The following is a 24,768-nucleotide window of genomic DNA, read 5'->3' on the forward strand; positions in this document are numbered from 1 at the left end:
ATTAAAAGCATTACTATGCTATCATACACCCTTAAAGAGGCAAAACAGACATTTTCCTTCCACCTTACATTGGCTATATTTTAAGAATCAGTGTTGATTACTGGTATCAATGATTCCAAAAAATAAAGAGGATGATGTCCCGAAACAAATTATTTCTCTTAATAGAGATTGAGGTTTCCATAGACATATTGTGGAAAGAAAAAGAACACTGAAATTAACGGTCACGAAGCCAAAGTTTCCAGTGAAACTGACACACACAACTGTAATACTTTGGACAAGCCATTTTATCATTCCAGGCCTTTACTCTCCTTCAAAAAAAATCAGGCAAGATGCTATTTGATCAAAATCTTTTCTCACTCTAAATTTCTTTGATTCCATGAAATACTCAAGACTTGTAAAATTACCCCAGTTAGTCCACTATAAATGTTTGTCATGTATTACTTTGTTGATTCTACAGTATGAACTTTTGATGTTTCTTTGCAATGAATTACTACTTCTACTACTACTACCACCACTACCAGTACTACCATTAAGGGGCAGCTAATACTTTAGTATTTGTTCCCTGCAGACACAGTTCAACACTTTACATGGATTACATTTAATCCTCACAATAACCTTCCAAAACAGGTATGATTATTATCCTCATTTTGCAGATGCAGTTTACAAAGGTCCAAGATCGCAAACCTGGTAAGAGACAGACTTGGGCCTTCAATCTTGGCAGAATGAATTCAAAAACCCCCATGGAGGTGTACAAAATAGACTTGTCCACCGAATCCTCAACATCAGAACCAAGGGACACTTTGAACGTCCGAACAAAATGCATACATAACAGAAACAGTACTTCAAATAGTAAGCAATGTGAAAACTGGATTTAAATCTACCTTATGGTATTTATTAAACCTTATGATCTTAGGCAAGTCACCTAATTTAAGTCTCTGCTCACTTGGAATATGGGAAAAATAACATCAACTCAAGAAGCTACTGTAAGAATTAAAAGCAACAATAGAAAGTGCTTAAGTGTTTTTAGTAAACAGCTATCATTTAATGTTTGCATAATATTACTAAAATTATGAAATGACAGTACACTAAATGGAGACACATATAAATATATATAAATCTAGGGGCTGGCCCCGTGGCTGAGTGGTTAAGTTTGCGCACTCCACTGCAGGCGGCCCAGTGTTCCGTTGGTCCGAACCCTGGGCGCGGACATGGCACTGCTCATCAAGCCAGGCTGAGGCAGCATCCCACATGCCACAACTAGAAGAACCCACAACGAAGAATATACAACTATGTACAGGGGGACATTGGGGAGAAAAAGGAAAAAAAATAAAAAATAAATCTTTAAAAATAAATAAATAAAAATAAATAAAAAATATATATAAATCTAAATACTATATATATTTATGTAGTATATAATTATATATAAATATAAATCCCTAAGCCATTTGGCTTTATGGACAATGAATTAATTTACAATAGCTATACTACTTACCTCTACCCCTTAAACATATATTGAGGGCAAAAAAAGCCACGGTAATCAGACAAAAAAAAATTCTCAGCACAATGTTCCCCACAACACATATATACATACACTTAATTACTACCAACGTCTAGCACGCTGCCTTACCCATAGCAAGCATATAATAAACATTTTTGGAACTGTAATGACTATTTTCTGTTTTGAAAGAGCTATATCTCTTATTAGCAAATAATCTTCCTGAATATTAGAATTAAATTGTGCCCTGTCCTTGCCTGGGAAGACAAATAAAATTAATGGAAAAGACAAGTGTAAGGAAGGAAAACTATGAAACTAAGTAGAAAAATACTAAACTTTGGACTGAGAAGGCCTGAGTTTATGTCCCAACTCTATCGTTTTTATCTGGGTGTTATGAACAAGACTTTTAACCTCCAGTTTAGTTTTCTTCATCTGTAAAATGGGGTTAGTACCACCAACCACACCCTAACAGCAATGAGCACATCGAGCAATCAGATAATAGTTTCTAAATACAATTCTCCAATAAAAAGAACCAGAGTTCCTTGGATAAATAGGATGACTCCAAAGCTGGGACAGGAAAAATATGAGATGAACCTGGAACATGTTGTGAAGCCAAAAAGGAAGTGCTCAAAAAATGAAGGAATATGTCAAAAGGGAACAGAAGCCAACTTGAAGAGGTTCCCAATGGCCAAATCTGGGACAACAGAACATCAAAATAATGATAGCAATGGATTATAATCCACACTGATAAATACTTAAATGTGGGGAGAAGAGAAAGCTTATCTATAGAATTCCAATTAATAAAAGTAGAAGGAATGATGGAAAGAGAAAACCATCATTTGGCAAACATTACAATAATTGTTGCAGGCAAGAATCATCAATAGATGTTAAAAATAGTGGAGCAAGTGTATGACAAGAAATAGGATATTTACATAGTCTCAAAGTACCTCTCCCAAGAAGATACTTACTCCAAAGAGGATTTACCAGTTGAGAAACCTGGCCGACACCATCCTAATCAAATGATCAAAGTTCACATCATCAGTGTGGGATATATCAACATCACGGACCTCCTGATTTGAAGCATGAGGACGCCATCTCTCTATAGCATTGTAGCCAAAAATGAGACAGACTCAAACTGAAGAACATTCTACAAAATACCTGGTTAGTACTCTTCAGAAGTTTCAAAGTTACGCGAGAAAGACTGAAGAGCTGTTCCAGATTAAAGGAGACTGAGGAGACATGAATACTTAACATAATGTGATGTAGGATTGTACCCTGAAATCAAAAAAGGCCATTAGTGGAACAAATGATGAACTTGAATGAGGTCAGTAGATAATATTACATCACTGTTAATTTCCTGACTTGGCTATGTAAGATGTTAACAGTTTGAAAAGCCAGCTGAAGAACATAAGGCTATTCTTTGTATATTTTCCCCTCCTTTTTTCTAGGTCTAAAATTATTGCAAAGTGAGAATTAATATACATATATATACTGTGTATGCATAAGAATTTCTGAAGGAACATAGAAATACGAGGACTAGCTTATACTTATTTTACCAAGAGCTGCCAGATATCTTTGAATAACAGCTCCTCAGTATATAATAGTGAAAAAATTCTCAAGCTTATCCAGACTAGTAAAGGCAATGACAGTCCAGCATATTTACATAATCCCTTCTGCTTCTACCTTAACATCCCACCCATAAAATCTCCAGTTTTGGGGGCTGGCCCCGTGGCCGAGTGGTTGGGTTCGCGCGCTCTGCTGCAGGCGGCCCGGTGTTTCGTTGGTTCGGGTCCTGGGGGCGGGCATGGCACTGCTCATCGGGCCACGCTGGGGCGGCGTCCCACATGCCACAACTGGAAGGACCCACAGCGAGGAATATACAACTATGTACTGGGGAGCTTTGGGGAGAAAAAGGAAAAATAAAATCTTAAAAAAAAAAAAAATCTCCAGTTTTTAATACAAACAATTGAGAGGAAAAGACAAATATTATAGTTGGGTAGGTTCATGAGAAGTTATTTGAGGAGTGTGGAACTACAATTGTGTAGTTCACCTAAAATGCCCTTAGTCTTCCAATCAGAAGTCTAGGCTGTTTGGATCATTTATCGGACTTAGACTGACACATCTCATGCTCTTACATTAAAATCTGACCCAACTTGGCTAAATAGTTAGAAATTATTCATTTCAAAGCTTTTCCTAGTAAAAATACAATTTAACAAAAAGAAAAGATTAAAGTCACACACATCCCATAAATAATAAAGTATTATTCATATATAAATTTTATTAACCATACATAAAGGCTAAAGTTATAAGACTAAGTTCACAATATTCATCTGATTATTAGCTCTAATTTGTTGATGCTAAACTTTTTACCTTTCTTATACAATCTATTCTGCCATACAAACTTCAAAGTGAACCAAAGTCAGTTAAGACGGTAGCTACTTTGTCAGATCATAAGACTCTTGAACTATATGTAAAGTTAAGCATAACATGTAATGATGCCTCTTCAAAAGGAAGTAATTTTTACTTCCAATAGTCTTTCTCACTCTTCTGGTGAAACTGTATTTTCCCCTAGTAGGAATCAATATTTCCAAGTCCTTCATTACCAAAGAACCAATCATTTATTTCCACTATCAGACTGACAACTCCTGAGGGCAAAGATCCAGATTTTATTTATCTACATCCTCAAAGTCTACCATCTTTTGTTTTTTGTTTGTTTTTTTTTAAAGATTGGCCCTGAGCTAACATCTGCTGCCAACCTTCTTTTTTTTTTCTTCTCCACAAAGCCCCCCAGTGCATAGTTGTATATTGTAGTTGTAGGCCCTTCTTGTTGTGCTATGTGGGACACCACTTCAGCATGTCCTGATGAGCAGTGCTAGATCCGCACCCAGGATCCGAACCAGCAAAACCCTGGGCTGCCGAAGCAGAGTGTACAAGCTTAACCACTTGGCCACGGTGCCAGCCCCCCTACCATCGTCCTAACAACACCTGGAACACAGTATACCTCACAAATGTTAGTTCCAATCCTTTTTCTGGCATACAATAAATGCTCAATAAATGTCTGTTGTAGCTATTTCATTCTGTATCAACACTGACTGTGCCAGACCTAAGAGCAGTGTAAAATCCAGGAGACGGATTAAAATTGACTAATACGAAAAAAAGCTGTAACATCCTGATCTCCATCTGTTTGGCTGCTTCTATCACGCTACCATTCCAACGCACATGTGTGATTGATCCTTTTCGGCCCAGTGCACTGAAACATTTACCGCTGAAATATGCAGCATACAGAAAATGCATCAGAACTAAAAGACTTTTCCTTACCAAAACAGGCATATACACTGTTTTTATAGAATCTAAACAGCTTAAGAGCTGAGGTTTAGATAATACCCTACTTTGGCAAAATATAGGGATAATTAGGTGTTTATTATTGGGTCTAGCACTTTGTCATTCAACAATTATTAAGCAAATACATTCTCATCTCTCACTAGAATGATAATTGTAAAATAATATTTTATCTTAAAAAACTCAGTACCTAAGAAGTAAAACAAAAAACATCATCTATTGAGGGGCCAGCCCAGTGGTGTAGCCGTTAAGTCTGCAGGCTGCATTTGGTGGTCAAGGGTTTGCGGGTTCGGATCCCAGGCACAGAACTACACACCTCTCACCAGGCCACGCTGTGGTGCCAAACGACATACAAAATAGAAGGAGACTGGCACAGATGTCAGCTCAGAGGCAATCTTCCTCAAACAAAAAGAGGAAGATGGGCAACACATGTTAGCTCAGGGCCAATCTTCCTCACTAAAAAAAACAAACAAACAAACATCTATTGAGCATGTAGGAGATGATAAACAAAGATGACTGGCTTAACAAAGAACTACCTCAAGGACATTACCTAGAAATATTAAAGGAAAGAATTTCTCTCAGTTCAAAAGATGTATGTAAAAAAGCTTATGTGGAGATCAGTATACATTTTAGTCTGCTAGAGAATTTTTTTAAACTACTTTACATTTAAAATATTCTATTAAAAAATAAAGAATTAACTTGAAATAAAATTATACAATTAAATAAAGTATACTAAATTGTTTCACATTTTAACACTAAAAAAAGAGAAAATGCAAATAGATTATTCGGAACCTAAAAATGAACTGTACAGGAGAGTAAGTCAAATTACAAAATATTAGAGCCAAAAGTGCTAGAAATCATCTGAGCCATCTTATTCATTCTAGCAATGAAGAAACTGAGGTCTTATAAGAAACTGCTTTTTAAAGGAAGACTACGTAATGGACAATGCCAACACAATAATATAAGGATAAAATAACCAACACTCACCATCACAAGCACATAGAGGCCAAAAGGTTGATGGGGGCAGGGGAAAAAGGTAAGAGAAGATGAACGCATAAATATGAGTATTTGGAGAGGTAAAATATCACATCAGTTAAGACGCTGAACTCTGTAGCATGACCTGCCCAAGACTGAATCCCAACTCTGTGATTTACTAGCTTAACCTTTTCATATCTCAATTTCCTCGTCTATAAAACAGACGTAACAGTACCTACCCAATATGGTTGTTGTAGGAATAAAAGAATTTATTTATTCACGTAAATTATTTAGAACAGTGTCTGGCAGTGAATTGATTAATTCATATAAAGTATTTAGAACAGTAGGCACTCAAACAATTTTTAGCAAAGATCATTATCTGTTATAGAAAATACAAATCAAGATCACAATAAAGTGCAATTTTATACTTATTCTGTTACATTGCTAGCAAGAGTACAAATTGGAACTATATTGGGACACAATTTGGCATTACCATGTAAACTTGAAAATTCACAACATGTCTTATAAGCCAACTATTTTACTCCAAAATACATACTCAAGAGACTCTTTAGCACATATGTATCAGAAGCACATTACAAAAATGTTCACAGTAGTAATGCTCAGGATAGCAAATATACCCTTAGACAAGAGTGTCTAAATTGTGGTAACTTCACACAATGGAATAAATTATATAGAAGTGCAAATGAATAAAAAATTACACCAAAAACAAAAAAAAGGACACATCTTAGTAACGTATTATTGAGCAAAAAAAAAAAAAAAATCAAGTTCCAAGAGTTGACAAATAAGTAAATATATTCCTTTTATAGAGTTCAAAAATAATGAGACATTGTTTAGGCATACGTATATGTGATGAAACTTTGTTTTTTAAATAGGAGGGGAATGGTAAACACACAACTCAGGACACAGTAACCTCGGAGAAGAAGTCAGGGGAATATGACAGAAGCACACTGGTAGATGTTAGTTATCATTAATGTCCTGACTCTAGAACTGTACTGTGAGTGGGTATTTGTCAGGTAAGTAAAAAATCAAAATAATAGGCTACAGAGGTCCATACCTAAATCGAAAATGACAGTATGAACCAAGATAATGATTAGTCCAATTCTGTGCTTTTAAAAGAAAGGACTGAGGGGTTAAGTGTAGTCTGCTTTGGAATGAAGGATTAAATGAAATAATTCATGTTTGACATACAGCAAAATGCTTAATACATGTTAGCTACTACCCAAACGGTAGGATCTACCTGAACTTATTACAGAATAAAAGACATTTTAAAATTTAAAATCTCTTCTCACTCTAAACCAACTTCTTCCCAAAGCAATTTACCAAAGCAGAAACCATACCTAACAAGACAAGAGAGACTGCCTCAGCAAGGCAGAGGCACAGCAGGACTCTCGGTTCCACCCCAATTCTCCTCCCACTAGACCAGTATGTCACACACTTGTTTTTGTTCTGACATTCTCTACCTTCATCAATTTTTTTGCCTTAAATGTGTACCACATTTATTATCCAAAAAATGTTGTTTCTAAAAGGAAAGGTTTTAATCACTACAGCCAATTAAAAAAAAACAAAACTATCACAAATCATAAATAGACGGTAACCAAAAAATTTAATACAGTGAAAGCCAAAGAGTATTGGCTTGTCTATCAGAGACTGAGGTTGATATTACTCTATTATTAAAAAAAAAAAAGCAAAACAGTCCCACCACACTTAAATAAACCTTTTAACTTGATAAAAATGCAAAAAGTTTTGAGAATGGAATAACTTTAATTTAATGCCATGTCTGTGAAACAACTAAAATTATCTTACATACCAGGGGCAAGTTCCACACTTTGGAAAAAGCTACACTACCTCCAGCTACCTCCCTATTAAAAAAATTATTACTTTCTTCAACAAATTGGCTAAGATTGAATAGAGAACATGTAACTGTTTTCAAAAATTTGCTGAAATTGAAGGATTAGAAATGCTAAGGATCCATGCTATCCAATACAGGAACCACTAGCCACATGTGGCTATTTAAATTAAATAAAATTAAAAATTTAGTTCCTCAGTACCCAAGCCACGTTTCAAGTACTCATTAGCCAAAAAGCAACAGAGAAGCTACCACACTGGACAGCACAAACAGAGCATATCCACCACCACAGAAAGCTCTAATGGAAGCACTGCTTTAGATTCTGAAAGGATTCTAATAAGGCTCAAAGGGTGGCAAATGGAAATAAGGACAATTTTAGCAGGAAAAAAGTATCTCGCAATAAAGTAATAAAAAGATTTGGAAAGAACTGTGAGAGACAGTGAATTAAAAGCTAGTAGTAAAAATATACTTTCTTTTTCTACAATTCTTTTATAGTCTGATGATTTCAAAAGCTGGAGATGTACTAAAGCAGGCAGGAATTCTTTCCCTACTCAGGTTATTATTGTAATTGAGGAATGGACTTGAAAATTTAAAAAGAAAGTAAGGTTAAGAGACCGGGGCCATACCTGAATGCATATTGGCAAATGCTTAATGCTTACTGTCTACAAAACACTGTTTCAACATATGAGCCTATGAAAACTCTCACAATTATCTTACCTTCATTAATGAAGCAATAAGGAAAGCATGCTCAAATAATAAACAGAATATCAATAAAATCTCTCCTTAAAAATAATAGGTCTTATATAAAGAATTTTCATTTACCATCCCCTGATCACTTTAAAATGTTTAGGATTTCTCCCCTACCCTTACATGATCTCGCCATCCCTGTGAATTTATTGTTTTGTTGCAAAAATATCTAAAAAGGGCATTTTCCAGTTCATTTAACACACCACTCAAATTTTCAAAGTCTGATTTTAACTATGTAGATATTTCGCAAAACTTCCCAATATATAGGTTATACAACCTTTAAGTTGGCTAATACTCCTTATATATATCTCATTTAGCTCCCAAAATAGATCCAGACTTTCAATTCTAAGGCCTAGGTTCATTTTCCTCAGCTTTCCTCTTCTCCCTAAGGTTTTGCTAAAACCTTACCGTTTTCTGCCTTCTGCTTTACCTCCTTTTTTTATTCCAATCTTCTATGAAACCCTCCTTTTCCTCAAAAGTAAATCAAGACTTATACATAAATAAATCCATTTATATACAATTTTCATGCAAAAGTAATTTACGGATGGGAAAAGATTACTGTCTTCATTAGCACAGATACTCACCCTAAAAGATTTGCTCTAAGTCATATAAGTAAATGGTAGAACTGAGACTAGAATCTGTTTCCTTTTCTTTTCTACAAAACTTTGCAGATTTCCTAGAGTGCCAATTAGCATAATTGCATTCTTTCCAACACAGGTAATTCACCGCCTATATAAATTGTATGATCCACTGGTTTTCATAGAAACAACAAATTTTAAATTTAAGATCCCTCTATGTATTTCTTGCCTATATATAATATAAATAAGTGTACATAGGAAAATTTTTTCTAGAGGCAATTTCCTGTCATCTTCCAAGTTTTCTATAATGTGATTATATTGTTTTGTACTTCAAAAGTTTCTATTAATCTTTGCTAGATCCAGATGTTCCTCCTTTTCATTTGAAAATGGCGGCTGCTATAATCACAGTGCACAATCACGCCCTTGACTCTGGAGCAATGCTGTCATGTAGCCCAATGCTGCCTTGCACCACAGCACTTCCTCCCAAGAATGTGCCACCCGACCGAGACACATAATGCCATAGGATATAAAGACGCAAAGATTTTGTGGTTTAAAAGCTTTCCATTTTTTCCCAAGATAAATAATTTAAAAGATTTCATTTGGAAATACAACTATATTAGTGATTAAAATGCAATAGTCAAATGAATCTTGGAGACAGTTTACTAGATTTCAAAATGATTATATACTTTTTAAAGGGTGGTTTGGGATGCATTCCCTTATCATTCGGAGCAATTTAGCGAAGAAATGTGAGAAGCAATGATGTAACATTTATTATCTGTAGCTACAGCAATTCAAATCTGAATTCCCCTGTAATTCCTCACAACTCGACCTTGAAATGCACTCCCCTGAGGATCCTGTACCTTTCAGTATGATCTCTTATTTTCATGAAATCATAAGCTGAACATAAACGTAAATCCTCAGTACCAATAAGGAGGTACATGTTTAGACGACAACCTCCCATATACTGCACTTAGTTTAGAACAGGGGATTTTTAACTACAAGGGTCTTGACCAGCATTATGTGTTTGAATTGAATAGAACAGAAGAGAATACAAAAGTCAGCCTGTGTCATCACAGTAAGTCTAAGTTGCTTTATGAAAGGTTTTGTGTGTGTGTGTATGTGTGTGTAGAAAGGCATGTATGTATGTATACTATGTCAAAAGGTGTGATGTATTTGTTACTGTAACAGTCAAAAGTTTAAAACCCACTGTTTTAGGGCACAGGTTTTGGAGTCTAAATCGATAAAATAATTTTAAGACAATGCTGGTAAACATTCAAATATTAGCTATCATTTAATTATATACTGTGAGCTATATAAAAAACATCAAGGTACTAAAGAACAAAAATGGAATCTAAGAAATATGAAAATGAATTTTATTTATAAATAATCCACAACAGAAAAGAATGAATTTTTGGAAGCAGCAATTCACATCAAGAATTTAAAAAAAAACACTTATACTCTGACACAGTTTATCTCACTCCTGTAAATTCATCCTAAGAAATTCGTTGAACAGAAAAAAACAGTTATATGCAAAAAAAGGATGCTCATTACAATGTTATTTATAACAGCCAAGAGCTGGAAATTTAGTGTTCACTAAGATGATAGATGTGTAATCTTGAAGTACAACTTGATGAAATATTACAAGCATTAAAATAATCACTACAAAAAATTAAGTAAAAGCACAGCATTTTTTAAGTATATCAGGTAAAAGTAAATAATAAGCATTTGTATGTATACTAAACAAATAAAAATATATATGTATGGAACTAGAAGCAACTAGTTGTGTTGGGTTTTTAATTGATTTCACTCTTTCTTTGATGTAATTATTGCTCCTTTCCTCCCCAAACAAAGAAAACTCAGTGTCTTAATCCATTCGGGCTGCTATAACAAAATACCAGAGATGGGTAACTCATAAACAACAGAAACTCACTTCTTACAATGTTGGAGGCTGGGAAGTCCAAGATCAAGGCACCAGCAGGGTCCGGTGAGGGCCTTCTTTCAGGTTCACAGCCAGAGACCTTGTGCTATGTCCTTACCCAGTGGAAGGGGCTAGGGATCTCTCTAGAGCCTCAAGGCACCAATCTCATTCAAGAGGGCTCCACCCTCATGACTTAGGCACCTGTGAAAAGGCCCCACCTCCTAACATCATCTTTGGGGGTTAGGATTCAACATATGAATTTGAGGGGGACACAAACATTCAGACCATAGCAGTCAGTTAAAAGGATTCCAGCTCAGTTTCACTGTTTTCCTCCTCCTATAGCTAAACCTATTTGAGACAGGGTAAACATAAAAATGGGACAACTAGAAGCTAGCTGGTAGACAGCCACATGCAAAAGAATGAAAGGAGACCATTATCTTACACCATACACAAAAATTAACTCAAAATGGATTAATGACTGGAATGTAAGCCCTGAAACCATGAAATTTCTAGAAGTAAACATAGGCAGTATGCTCTTAGACATCGGTCTTAGCAGCATAATTTCAAGTACCATGTCTGACCAGGCAAGGGAAACAATAGAAAAAATAAACAAATGGGACTATATCAAACTGAAGAGCTTCTGCACAGCAAAGGAAACCATCAACAAAACAAAAGGACAACCTAACAATTGGGAGAAGGTATTTGCAAACCATATATCTAATAAGGGGTTAATATCCAAAATATACAAAGAACTCATACATCTCAACAACAAAAAAATCTAACAACTCAATTAAAAAACGGGCAAAAGACCTGAACTAACATTTCTCCAATGAAGATATACAGATGGCCAACAGGAACATGAAAAGATGTTCAACATCATTAACTACGAGGGAAATGCAAATCAAAACTACAATGAGATATCACCTCACTCCTGTCAAAATGGCTATAATTAACAAGTGTTGGAGAGGATGTGGAGAGAAGTGAACCCTCAAACGCTGCTTGTGGGAGTACAAACTGGTGCAGCCACTGTGGGAAACAGCATAGAGATTCCTCAAAAAAGTAATAAAATAACTACCATACGATCCAGCTATTCCACTGCTGGGTATTTATCCAAAGAACAAGAAAACACAAATGCATAAAGATACATGCTCCCCTATGTTCACTGTATCATTATTCATAATAGCCAGGACTTGGAAGCAACCTAGGTGCCCATCAAGGGACGAATGGATAAAGAAGATGTAGTATATATACACAATGGAATACTACTCAGCCATAAGAAATGACGAAATCCGGCCATTTGTGACAACATGGATGGACCTCAAGGGTTTTATGCTAAGTGAGATAAGTCAGAGAGAGAAAATCAAATACCATACAATTCCACTCATAAGTGGAAGATAAAAACGACGAAAAACACACACATAGAAATGGAGATTGGACCAGTGGTTACCAGAGGGAAAGCGGGGAGCAAGGAGGGCGAAAGGGAGGATTAAGCACGTGTGTGGGGTGATGGATTATAATTAGTCTTTGGGGGGTGAATATGATGTAATCTACACAGAAATTGAAATATAATGAAGTACACCTGAAAGTTACATAATGTTATAAACCAATGTTACCACAATAATAATTAAATAAAAGTAGCCAGATACAAAAGAGAGAGAGAAAAAAAAGAAGTTAGCCAGTAATTATAAGTCAAACTATTTTTATTTGATGTATGCTGGTGCTTAGTACACATTATATAAGATTCAACCGCAAGAGGGTCTATATAATACCAGATAAACCTTTCCTTTTGAGCTCACTTACAAGCTAAGCTTGTTCTCTCCTGAACTATCAAGACAAGGAAAAATTGCTAAGGAAAACTAAGGTGTTTGGAAGCTAGCTTGTCTCAGTCATTCATCTCCTGTCTCTCCCCTTGCTTTTTAAAATGATAATACAGAGCTGAAGAACATCTTAATCTGACATACTTAGTAAAGTTATTTGTTAACTTTATTATGTGGTAACAAATAAGTTATTTGTTAATGTTCTTAACTCTTACTAAGTTAATTAAGTTTGGTTTTTTGGATCAGATAACTCTCAAGAGAAAAAATATATACATTTTTCATCATATTTTTAACTTCCTGATTTATGTTCATTCAAGATCTTGACTCATAGATAACTTCAAATTCATTCCCAAACCAAGTTTCAGTAATTATGTATCTAAGGCAATCATTTTTGAATTAACAAATTATACAGCTTCAGAATAAGGCTAAACATCAGGCTAAATCAAAATATAAACAAATTTTTGCTTTAGTTGTTGATGACTATAAAATGAACCAAACATTTTACAGACTGTTAGCTGCCTGAATTAAAGTTAACAGACTAAATCAAGAGCAAGGAACTGCCAGCTAGCAGATCTAGCCTATCTCACCTATCAACAGAGATTCTAGTTGATACCAGCTGTAAAAAACTAAATGTCTAAATCTTTAATAAGCTGAAAAAATCTTCCTCTCCCTTTCTCTCCCACAAAGCAGATTTTTGCCTTCCATTCAGTATTTGAAAGCTCTTGTATTCAACTCTGGGAAAGATGGCTTTTTCCTTTGAAAATGACAAAGAGACATCAAATCTACTTATACTTCCAAAACATGCTCAGGTATTAAAATTGCTTTAATTAACAAGATCTAGAAATATACTCCTTCTATAACTAAATAGTTGTATCTTCAATCAGTCTTGGCTCAGAACACGGAAGAAAATGTTCACAATATATATTTATATTATTTTCTTCTTGTTGGAATTTTTAGATTTTTTTCTGAAAAGCTGCCCTTTAATATTTAAACTGAAATATAATTTTACCAACAGGTCAGTAATTCTTCTTAAAAAGTAACCCTACCTTCAGGCTAAATGAAAATGAACACTGATTATTTCATGAACCTAGTACCTTTCTTCTCAAGAAATAAAAGTTCTTTTTAATATTCTCCTATCTCTAATCAAAAAATGTTACTGAGGGAAGGGAGGTTACATTTATCTTAACATCCCTCTGAAGTAGGGACATATTATCCTGGTTTTACAGATGGGGAATCAAGCACAAAGACAGGTTATGTGATTTGCCAAAGTCTTAATGCCACAGTCAGCAGTAACCACAAGATCACATTAATTGTGAACACCAAGTTAATTGTAGAAATTAGAGATCCTATCATATCCAATACTCTCAACTTCTGCCAGCTAAACCCTTCCCTTTTCTTCTCCTCCTCCCTGACACTCGATTCTTCAACCTCCAATTCCAAAATCCCTACTCCTCTCTCTTTAAATTGCAGAGGCAGATGTTAACATTCATACTCCCACCCTACGTCACTCATCCCACAGACACATTAAATACACTGAGGCTGGCTCAGGATTCCTCTCCACCTCAACTCTTGATACCAACCCAGTAACCCGAACAGCCATACTCTTGACCCTTTTTAATATCTTAGCAGATCTTGGCTCCTCTACTCCAATAACCTGTTTCTGCTTTTATCTTCCCTCATGTTATCACTTCAGAGTCTGTGTTCTCTGATCAAAATCTATCTTTCGATTTTCCCCACTTCCACTCTACATGCTTTTTTTTTTTTCACTCTACATGCTCTTTAACAAAACTTCCAGTCCCTCCAAACAGCTGTCAATACTGTGTGTCTACCTATCACTTCAAGCTTATTTTTTTCTTTAGAATCTAGTCTGGGCATTAGTCTGGCCTCACACCACTGTATGAGGTACAATGTGGTATAAATACAGTGCAATTTAAATCTCAGCTCTACCACTTACTCCCTTGTGTGGCTAAGTAGGAAAGTTACTAAACCTCTCTTAGGTCTCATTTATCTCATCTGTAAACTATGGATAATACTTGGCTCACCGGGTCGTTAGAAGGATTAAATCTAGCCCAGCGTCTCATAAGCAATAAAACAGTTTGACAGACTCCTCTTTCCTGGGCCTTGCTCTACTCACCTTTCCTTAAATCTTTTTTTCTCTTCCTCTCCACTACTGACATCACCTCATCCAACAAGTCATCTCAACGCCCAACTTCCCCCTGAATGAGTATCATCTTACTCTTTGCTGTCTCCACTTCATCACTTCCTATTCTGTCTTTAATACTTTCCTCTGAACTCTGCTACCTCTCAAGACTTGTCGTCTTTTAGTGTCTCATCTTAGTCTGCCTTAAAAAGGCTGCTGTTTCTTGCTGTTCTTTCCATTACTACATAATATTCTCCTTGGGCAATTTTCCACTGGCTTCAACGATTACATACGCTGAAGACGTCACCTCTAACCCTACATTCATAACCTTCTTTAGGCACCAAAACTACATGTAGTTAAAATGCCTTATGAGACATTTTCTCCTTGATACCTAGGACATGAAACTACAAACTTAAAAAAACATCAAAATTGAGTTATTTTCCCATCAAAAACCTTCTCTGCCTCTTTCCATTTAAAACCATCACAGCAGCCCAAATTTAAAATGTTGCAGTCATTCCACACTCTTCCTACTCCTTCCTTCACAATCAAGTAATCATTCTTACTGGACATCTGAACTGCCTCACAAATTCATTCCCAACCGTTCCAAATGCACCACTTCCAGCCATGTTTTGCCTTATGCAAGCTTCCTCATCAATTATAGTTCATTTTTTTCTGCCTCGAATCAATGGCCCAAATAAGTCCCAGTATTCAGCTTTCTACACAAATTTGATATCCCTCTCTCACTTAAAATAATGGTTCCCCACTGCCTACATGATAAACTTAAGCTGGTTTTCATTAAGCATCCTTACTGACCTAAGAGTTTTGGTGAAGAGTGAGGGAGGATATCTTGAAAAACAAATTTTCTTTGAACTCTTAGTCCTTTATCTGAAAAATTAATGGGAACTCTGTTCAAAATTAACGTTATTACTGACCAGTTAAATACATTTTCCTCAACTTTGCAAGAAAAACTGATTTCCAGAAGCTTCTGTCACATACATCTGTGGGTCTCACGCTCCAGTCCTAGCCACCACCCTTTGCCCCAAGGGTGCTGATACATATTAAGCACAAACCTAGATTACTCACAATCTGGCCCCCAATGCTTTTCTTATCCCCCCACCACTCCTTCAAACAAGTGTATTCAGAAAGCTACTTTTTTCAAACAAACTTTCCTTTTCTCCTTTTATGCTTGTTTTTGTTTTATTTTTTCCCTCTCTTCTTGGAATGCCCTTCCCCTTTCCATTGCCCTCCTCTCTGGTTGATTCCTAAAATGCCACCTCTTTTCTGAAGCCTTCCCTCACACACAGCTCCCAACCTGCCATCCATCCCCAGGCAGCATCACTTTCTCCTTGAGCCCTGAAGAACTTCATAAGCAGAGCACTTATCACATTTCAGAGGGATCTAGTTCCCTTGTTGGATAGTGAAAGCAGTTATCAGGTTTTACTTATCTTTCTATCTCGAGGGCCAAGGAGAAGTCAAGTGCCTCGTAGACACTCAAATGTCACTAAACCGAAATTCCTGAAGAAAAAGTTACTAATGGATCTGTCCTGAAAAACAAACAAATCCATATATATGTAATTCAGCAACTAAAATTCTGAAATGCTTTTACATATTATCAAGGGTGCAAACCCAGAACTGATCCCTAATTCCAATTGCAAAATATCAATGTAATATACAACAGTAAAAAAAAGTTGGTGACTTTATGACAAAATTAACAAAATACTCTAATCTGGTGAAACTTTCAATAACTTTGAAAAAAGTAGCATCAGAAAAGTCACAATTCACTGAATTCCACCTAAATTTTTAGTAATCTTACTATAGGATACTAATACAGAGAAGTCATTAACAAATACTGTGTTATTTGTGAAAGGAATCTTTAACCAAGTGAACAAACAAGATGCATCTAATCATATGCAATAGTATCATTAAATCTGACCAGGAAAACAATGACATTCTACATTCCAAGCGATAATTGCCTTTATCTAAACTATAATCCCTGTTATATAGATAAAATTTAGAAATAAAATACACAACTGATATTAGATTAAAATCTAATTTGCAATTACTCTTGAATTTACTAAAGCTTATTCTTTGCATCTAAATGCAGAAAGAAAATGCCTCCCAAGATAATTCAAAAATTTCAGATAGAAAGTAATTTGCACCAGTCCATCCTACACTTATGAGTAACAGGAATAATACACTAAATGTAGATTTTGGAAGTACAAACAAAATCACTTACAATTCTAGAACTCTTCAACTAAAAGAAATCCTAAAGTTGACCAAATCCAGCACTTTCATTTTAAATCAGAGAAACCAAAAAGGCTAAAATTCTACGGAGGAGAAAAGTAATATAAACCTATATTTACAAACATTTATAGTATAAATCTGTAAGTTATGAACATTTACTTCCATATTACAGGTAGAGATGGATGACAATATTGCATTTCTGGCATTTAAGACTGTATCACTTCTCCTCCTTAATCTTCCAAGGTGATAAACGACATTGATTTTCTCATGTTGATCCATTCTTGCAATCTCAAGACAAACCCGGTCTGACTGTGAGGCTTTGTTTTGTTTTCAGTTCACTGAATTGGGTTTGATTTGCTACTTCTTGAAATTTCTCAGCCATTATCTCTGAATATTTCCTCTCTTCCATTATCTCTTCTTTTGGAACTGTTAACTCTATGCTGGACTTGTTCATTTTATCCTTCATGTTTCTTAATCTTCCTATTTTATATCTCTATCTCTGTGTTCGGCCTTCTGGGCCTCAGTCTACAGCGGGAGATTTTTAACCTTTGTGCCACTGACCTCTTCAGGAGTCTAGTAACGCCTATGGCCTCCATTCTCAGAACAGTATTAAAAGCTTAAAACAAAATACATAGGATTACAAAAGAAAGCAACAAAATGATTATCAAAATATGTTTTATTTTGATATAGTAATATAATGTGCTTTATTAAAATATTAAGGGGCCAGCCCCGAGGCAAAGTGGTTAAAGTTCCACATGCTCCTCTCCCAGGGCCCAGGTTCACAGGTTCGGATCCCCGGTGCGGACCTGCTCCACTCATGTGTGGGATGCCTCCACACACAAAATAGAGGAAGACTGGCACAGATGTTAGCTCAGGGATAATCTTCCTCAAGCAAAAAAAAAAAGGAAGGTTGGCAATGGATGTCAGCTCAGAGTGAATCTTCCTCACCAAAAAAAAAAATACATATATATATATTAAAATACAAGCTCTAGCAATGGTTTAATAACGATAATAATTTCAAATTTGTGATGACTGTGCTATTTCAAGATATCTGTATTAACTGAACAGCAACTGTACTATAAAAAAAAAAATCTAATTTCTACTGGGTATCAGGTTGAACTGTATCCCTCCAAAAAAATATGTTTGGTACTAACTCCCAGTACCTGAGAACAAGACCTTATTTAGAATAGGGTTGCTGCAGGGGTAATTAGTTAAGAGAAGGGCATACTGGCATAGAGTGAGCTCCTAACACAATAACGACTTGAGTCCTTACAAGAAGATCGCCAGGTGAAAACAGAGACACACAGAGAGAACACCATGTGATGATGAAGGCAGAGAATGGAATTAGGCAGCTGCCAGCCAAGAAATACCAGATTGCCATCAAGCAGAAGCTAGGAAGAGGCAAGGAAGGATTCCACTACTGGTTTCAGAGGGACCATGGCCCTGCCAACACCTTGATTTTGGAATTCCAAACTCGAGAAATGTGATGCAATAAATTTCCGTTGTTTTAAGCCATCCAGTTTGAGGTACGTACTTTTGTTATGGCAGCTCTAGGAAACTAAGACAACTGCTGTCACAAGTACCCATACATAATGCTGCGATCATTTGTTGGCATTTCTTTCAATTACGAATATAAACGAGTTTCAGTTAGAGATTAGCAAAAACACTCTAAATTCTAAGAACACTATGTCTAAAGCTATTTAACACGTCAGTCTAAGATTCATTACTTTTTGATACTTTTTTTTTTTCTAGGAAGATTAGCCCTGAGCTAACATCCGTGCCCATCTTCCTCTGTTTTACGTGGGACACCTGCCACAGCACAGCTTGACAAGCGGGGCATAGGTCCGCACCTGAGATCCGAACCTGTGAAGCCCGGGCCGCCGAAGCGGAACATGTGACCTTAACTGCTGTGCCACCCGGCCGGCCCCCAAAATTCATTACTAATGAACTGTGTTTTAACAAAAATAACGAACTCTATTTAAACGGAAATACATCAATAATTGTTTTTTCATTTCAAACCATTCTGAGTGCCACAGAAACAACACTGCAGGCATTTGTCCATGACTTTGGTTCTGGACTCTAAAATAAGATGCAGCTATAACACAAAACTTGCATAAACAGCTAATTAAATCTAAATATTAAACAATGAAAAAAGCCATCTACATTAACTTCTTAAACTAATTAAATGTAAAATTATCGCTTAGTGTTAGATTAATATGATTTGTATGAATAATCAAATGAAAAGACTTACTTCTGATACTTCTTGGCCCATAAGGCATGAGGGCTGGTATCTTGTTAGCATATTCCTCTCAGAACTACTCAAGTTGGTGTTTAAGCCCAACAGCCTTTTGCTCACTTATTCACCCACAGGCCATATTTATTTAAAAAAAAAAAAAAAAAAAAGAGCATTACAAAGTTCTCTGTCTGTGACGTATACATATATTACCAAAGACACATGGCTTTTAAGCCTAAAATAAGAAAGTCTTAAAAAAATTATGACTGTACCAACTGTTTCCAAATTTTTTATCTTGGTTCCTCAAAATTCATGCTTTTACTTTATCATCCTACCAGATCTCTACTGGAAGTCTCTCATTTACTTAAATGTCAAAAACAATATCATAAAAGTAATCAATTAAAAATACGTATGTTATACATCTAGTGACTTGCAATGTGTCTATCACTGTATTACTTTAGGGTAATTTAGCCCAGGAAGGGCCCACACAGATGCTTAGTTCAAATTCCTTGATTTACAAATGAGTAAACCGAGACCCACGGAGGCTGTCACTTACCCAGAATCGCAGAATAAACCAGTGACAGCTAAGACAGAAACATATCTCCCAGTTCTAAGTCCAACACTCTGTGTATTATACTACACCGCATAAAAGTTGCTAGGAGATAAATAAATTACCTGCAAATGCCTTTTGTATGATCACTTCAATTCCATTTATAATATAGTATTTAAAAACAGTCCAGCTGCCCAAAAACAACCTAACAAGTTTTTTGTTTTTTTAAAAAATTGATTTCATTTTACCATCCAGCACATTTTAAAAATAGGAATGAGATCTCATTTCCACCTTCAAAACTGGCAAAAATTTTCTGAAAGAGAACTGGACATTTCAAGGCATAAGTACTCTCATACACTGAGTTTTTTCTTTTCTAGAGGGCAATTTAAAATTTGCTTTTTTTTAAAACTCCATCCCCAGACTACGTCAAGAAAAAAGTAATAGATCTGGATGAAGACAGAACTCAGGATCAAATGCAGCATTGTTCAGAAATAACAGAAATACCCAGCAACAGCAGACTGATTAAAACTAATGTATGCTATACACTGAATATAATGTACCCATTAAAAACTATGTTCTAGGAAATAATGACATAGGAAAATATTCACAATATATTAGGATATGATAGTATGCAACTCCACTCTGCTGAGAACACACATGTATAAATTACATAATACGTGTGTAAAGTATCACAGTGCCTGGCACATAATAAAAATCCAACAAATAAATACAATTCCTCGTCAACACCATAGGAAAAGAAAGGTTTAATTACATACCAAATGTTAAGATTTACTGTTATGTGTGGTAGAAATGCAAATCCTAAATTATTATTACTTATTCACTTTAAAGACCATTTTGTACATTATCTGAAATAAACCATTACTCTTGCATGAAGGGAATTATTTTTTAGAATGGTACTTTTAATGCAGTTCCAGTTCCTAATGAAGACTGGAAAAGAAAAGCAGACTTTTAGCACACCTTCCCCAAGTTTGGCATAGCATAAGACAAAGTCTTACACATAACAGATCCTTCACTAGTTCTTGATTAAATATATACTCACAATCAGCCTCTGAGAGCTTTCTATCCCTACACAGAACTCTAATTTCAAATAATAGAGCATGTACTAGAGAATTTCAAAATGCAGCCTCTGAAGGCCTTACTGGATTTTTCCACAACAGCTATCTAGAAAGGGTAACCGTTTCCAAAGATACTGGTGATTTAACTTTTTAAAGATTGAAATCAGGTGAAAAAACATTCGAGTGTTAAGAACAGTCTGTACTGTAATTAAATTCCTGTTCACTGTGGCTTTAAAAAAAAAAAAAGGAAGAAAATATATACAGAAGGTCCAAATAAAATCCATATTTCAGGGCAGTTTTAAATCACACTAAGGCTGTAGGGGTGTCTGCCATAATAGATCTCTTCTGTTTCTTCATTATATGATCATAAATGATAAATTGCCATTTCAAAACATTATTTTACATATTAAAGATGAGATATACAAATTATCGGAATAAAAGGTACATTCCAAAGAAGTTCATTCTTTGTGGTTTAGTTAATGCACAAACAATGTTGGCTCTAATAAAACTGATTACCAGATGATCACTTTCTAAAATAAAAAAAACTTAAACTCCCCCAAGAGTTTATCCCCATTAAGAGTTAATATCTCATAGTGAAATATCATATGCTAAAACATATTACTCTTGTCCTACCAAAACTAATATAACAAAGACCCTAGAATATAAATTAATAAAACAGGATAAATTTGTGAAAACAGAATTCTAAAAATCTGGGTGAGTGAAGTAATTTCCAAATTGTCCCATACTAAGTAAAAAAAAAAACAAAAAAAAGAAGTAAGCCCCCCAGTAAAAATTGCCATTAAGTGTTTCAAATATCAACATCTTTGGAATCAAACTACTGGGAATATTTACAAATTTTTAGTGTAACAGCAGAATCACCCACAGATAGCACTACACCAAAAACTTGCACCCTCAATTTGTCCATGGTAAGTATTACAAAAAGACCCCATCTAGAAACAATATATTTTACACTCGTCAATTCACATTCCCTCATTTGCTGCATCCCAAAAGGAGGTATTCAATATTTTACTTTAAATATCGTAATTAGTCTTGGCCCATCTCTAAAATAGCACTTTGATCCAGGCTACTTTCTTAAAAAAAGATACCAGTAGAAATTATTGTTATTCCGTTCAGGATTTTTAGCAGTTTTTCTCCTAACTCAGCGTTATCTGAGATACTTCTTGATCTCTCTCAAAGTAGGTCTAATCTGCGGAAGGCAACGAGACAGTGTACTGCACTGTGAATGGACAGCCAGGTATTTTATGAATGGAGGCAATCACGTGATCCCAGCACCTCCCCGAACTGATATTTCCCACATAACTGTGTCAACATTCTGAGAACAGGGGTAGTTGTTTGTGTGTGCGTAGGTTTTTGAATTTAACCTAGAACTTCGAATTCTCCTTACTGCCTGAACTCAGAAATCTACATGAAGACCGAGAGTCAAGCTTCGAATTTTTTTCTTGGGAAATTCTTTCAAGATGTCCAAGGTGATGGATGTTTAATTATTTTTTTATGAATGAAGAGTGTGCTATGCAAATGAGGGCGATTCACAAAAAGAGAGAGAACATGGCGGCCACTTCTGCTTCCAGACTGCACTGACACTGCAGCAATCTACCTTCTCCCACAGCCGCTCAGCAGAAGAGCTTGCTGGGGGGGGCGGCGGGGGGAGGAGAAACGCTGCTGGGCATTTCTCAAGCTATTTTATGTTAAATAGGCCTAGGTTTTGGACTTTAAAGTTTTCTCAAAACGGTCTGACTCGAGGAATGCACTTCATTTAAAGGAATGCCTCCTAGGACTAGTCCTAACTCACTTAACTCTTTCCAACCCTCCAAAGATAAACAAAATTGGAACTTAATTACAAGAAAAAGGCTGCTAATATTCTGCATGGAATTAAATCCCATCTCAAAGAAAACTGTTAGTGCACCATTAGTCCTCCAGGCGGCTGTTATGTCAAAGCAAAATATCTAAAAGGCAAAGTATTTCGTTTGAAAAACATTAAGGACAGCCCAAATAAACAAAAATTAAACCGGGATGTTCTAGAAGTTAATGAATGAAGCCATCAACATGTTCAACAATGTAAACACTGTTAGATCAACGTAAATGGTGTGTTTCAACATAGCCAAAGGATAAAAAAATTAGCATTCAAAATTCTTCTATGCTCCTAATCAAGACATGTCCGGTATTCGCAAAGGTAAAATATAATAGTTCCACATCTCCCACACTCCAGGTGTCCTTAATGCTATTAAACGCTAAAAATGTTTCCCTAGCCCCATTTTTTGCAAGAATCTTACAGGTCATAAGTTTAAAAGGGGGGGGGGAGGGGGGAGGCTTAATCGGTATTTAACAGTCACTGACTCATCGAATTAAGATTCAAGAGCAGTTTGCTGCAGAAGGTGCTCCCACACGTTAGTTTCCAAGTGAAATAGCTATAAAGGAAGCAGGATGGATATTCAGGGGGTGATGATTGGCATGCTAAGAAGAAAAAGGACAGGCCAGGGGTCTTCCAGGCTCAGGGGTAATTTCTACCCCGCCTCCATCCATCCACAATCACTCCATCTCACGGACAATAATTGCCATCCCACCCCAACACTCAATGCCCTCCCTCAGAAGAAAACAATTAAACGCGGGGGGTGGGGGGTGGGTTTGCTGCCATTAAGTAAAATGGCTCAAGAAATGAAATGTTCTCTCCAGAACAAGATGCACCGAACTCTCTCAGGGCTGCAAGCTTTCCGGCACCCGAGTCTCCGAGGGGTCTGGGGGAGTGCTGAGGAACGATGAGGGGGAGGAGGGTTGGGGGGGGCGAGGAATCAAGATCAATGAGGCGCTTACTCGTTGTCAGAAGTCGCCGTCTCCTCGCTCATCTTTCCCTCACCGTGATCCGATCTGGAGATGGAGGAGCAACAGCAGGCGGAGGAGCAGCAGCAGCAGCAGCACCGAGGGGCAGGAGGCAGTGGCGGCCGGGGGGGCGCGGGGGCAGCGGCTCAGGGGCCTCACCATGGTGGATGCCTCACCCGGAACGGGGCCCCCCCAGCCGGGAACCCCGGCCACCCCCGCAGGGGGGTGGCGGCAACAACCTCGGCCGTGGCGACCCCAGCCTCTTCCCCCGCCTCAGCGTCCAGCCAGGGGATCCGAGGAGGGTGGGTGGGAAGGAAACCAGGCCGGCCGGGGGGCTGCGAGGCGGACTGGAGAGCGGCTGCTCCGGCCGCTGGGGTGGAGCGCGGCGGGGTCCGGCCAGGAAGGAGCGGGCGGGCGGGCGGAGAACCCGGGAGCAGAGGCGGCGCTTCCCTCAGGGATGCGGCGAGGAGGAAGCAGAGCTCCGCTCGGTGGGGGCCGGCGGGGGGGTGCCGAGCCCAGGCTCCGGGCGGCGGCGGCGCGGTCCCGCCGGAGCCCACCCCACCATCTCCCGCCTCGCCGCCGCTGCCCGCTCAGCCCCCGCTGGCGACCGGGGCGGTCCTCAGGCGCGAGCAGACCCGGCGACGGGCCTCACCGCAACGGATTCCTCCAGACACGCTCCAGCCCGGACGAGTCCAGAGGCGGGAGGAGGGGGCGGCGGGAGGCTGGGGCCGCCAAGCCGATCGCCCCCGCCCCGGCCGGAGGAGAACGGGCGCGCCGCGGGGCAGGGTCCCGAGCCGCGGCGGGCGAGTGGGGAGCGCAGCCGCGGGGACCCCGGCAGCCGTGCCCAGCAGCAGCGCGGCGGGCCAGCTCCTCACGCCCGCTAGAGGGGAGCGCGAGGGGGGCGGCGGAAGCGCTCACGCCGCCCGCTCCTTCCGCCGCCGCGGCCCGAACCGG

The 24,768-nt window shown here is 37.6% G+C and overlaps 1 protein-coding gene across 1 annotated transcript in view; it reads right to left on the reverse strand.

Annotated features, from left to right (window-relative positions):
- Positions 1-23,945, reverse strand: part of SPRED1 (sprouty related EVH1 domain containing 1) — a 120,986-nt gene extending 97,041 nt beyond the window's left edge. The window contains exon 1 of the mRNA XM_014847329.3: positions 23,809-23,945. Within this exon, the coding sequence (XP_014702815.1) occupies positions 23,809-23,840 (32 nt within the window). The 5' untranslated portion in view covers positions 23,841-23,945. The remainder of the gene's footprint in view (positions 1-23,808) is intronic.
- Between the last annotated feature and the right edge of the window lie 823 nt (positions 23,946-24,768).

The sequence above is a fragment of the Equus asinus genome, chromosome 2, assembly GCF_041296235.1.
Source record: "Equus asinus isolate D_3611 breed Donkey chromosome 2, EquAss-T2T_v2, whole genome shotgun sequence".
In the NCBI taxonomy this organism is placed as follows: Eukaryota; Metazoa; Chordata; class Mammalia; order Perissodactyla; family Equidae; genus Equus; species Equus asinus.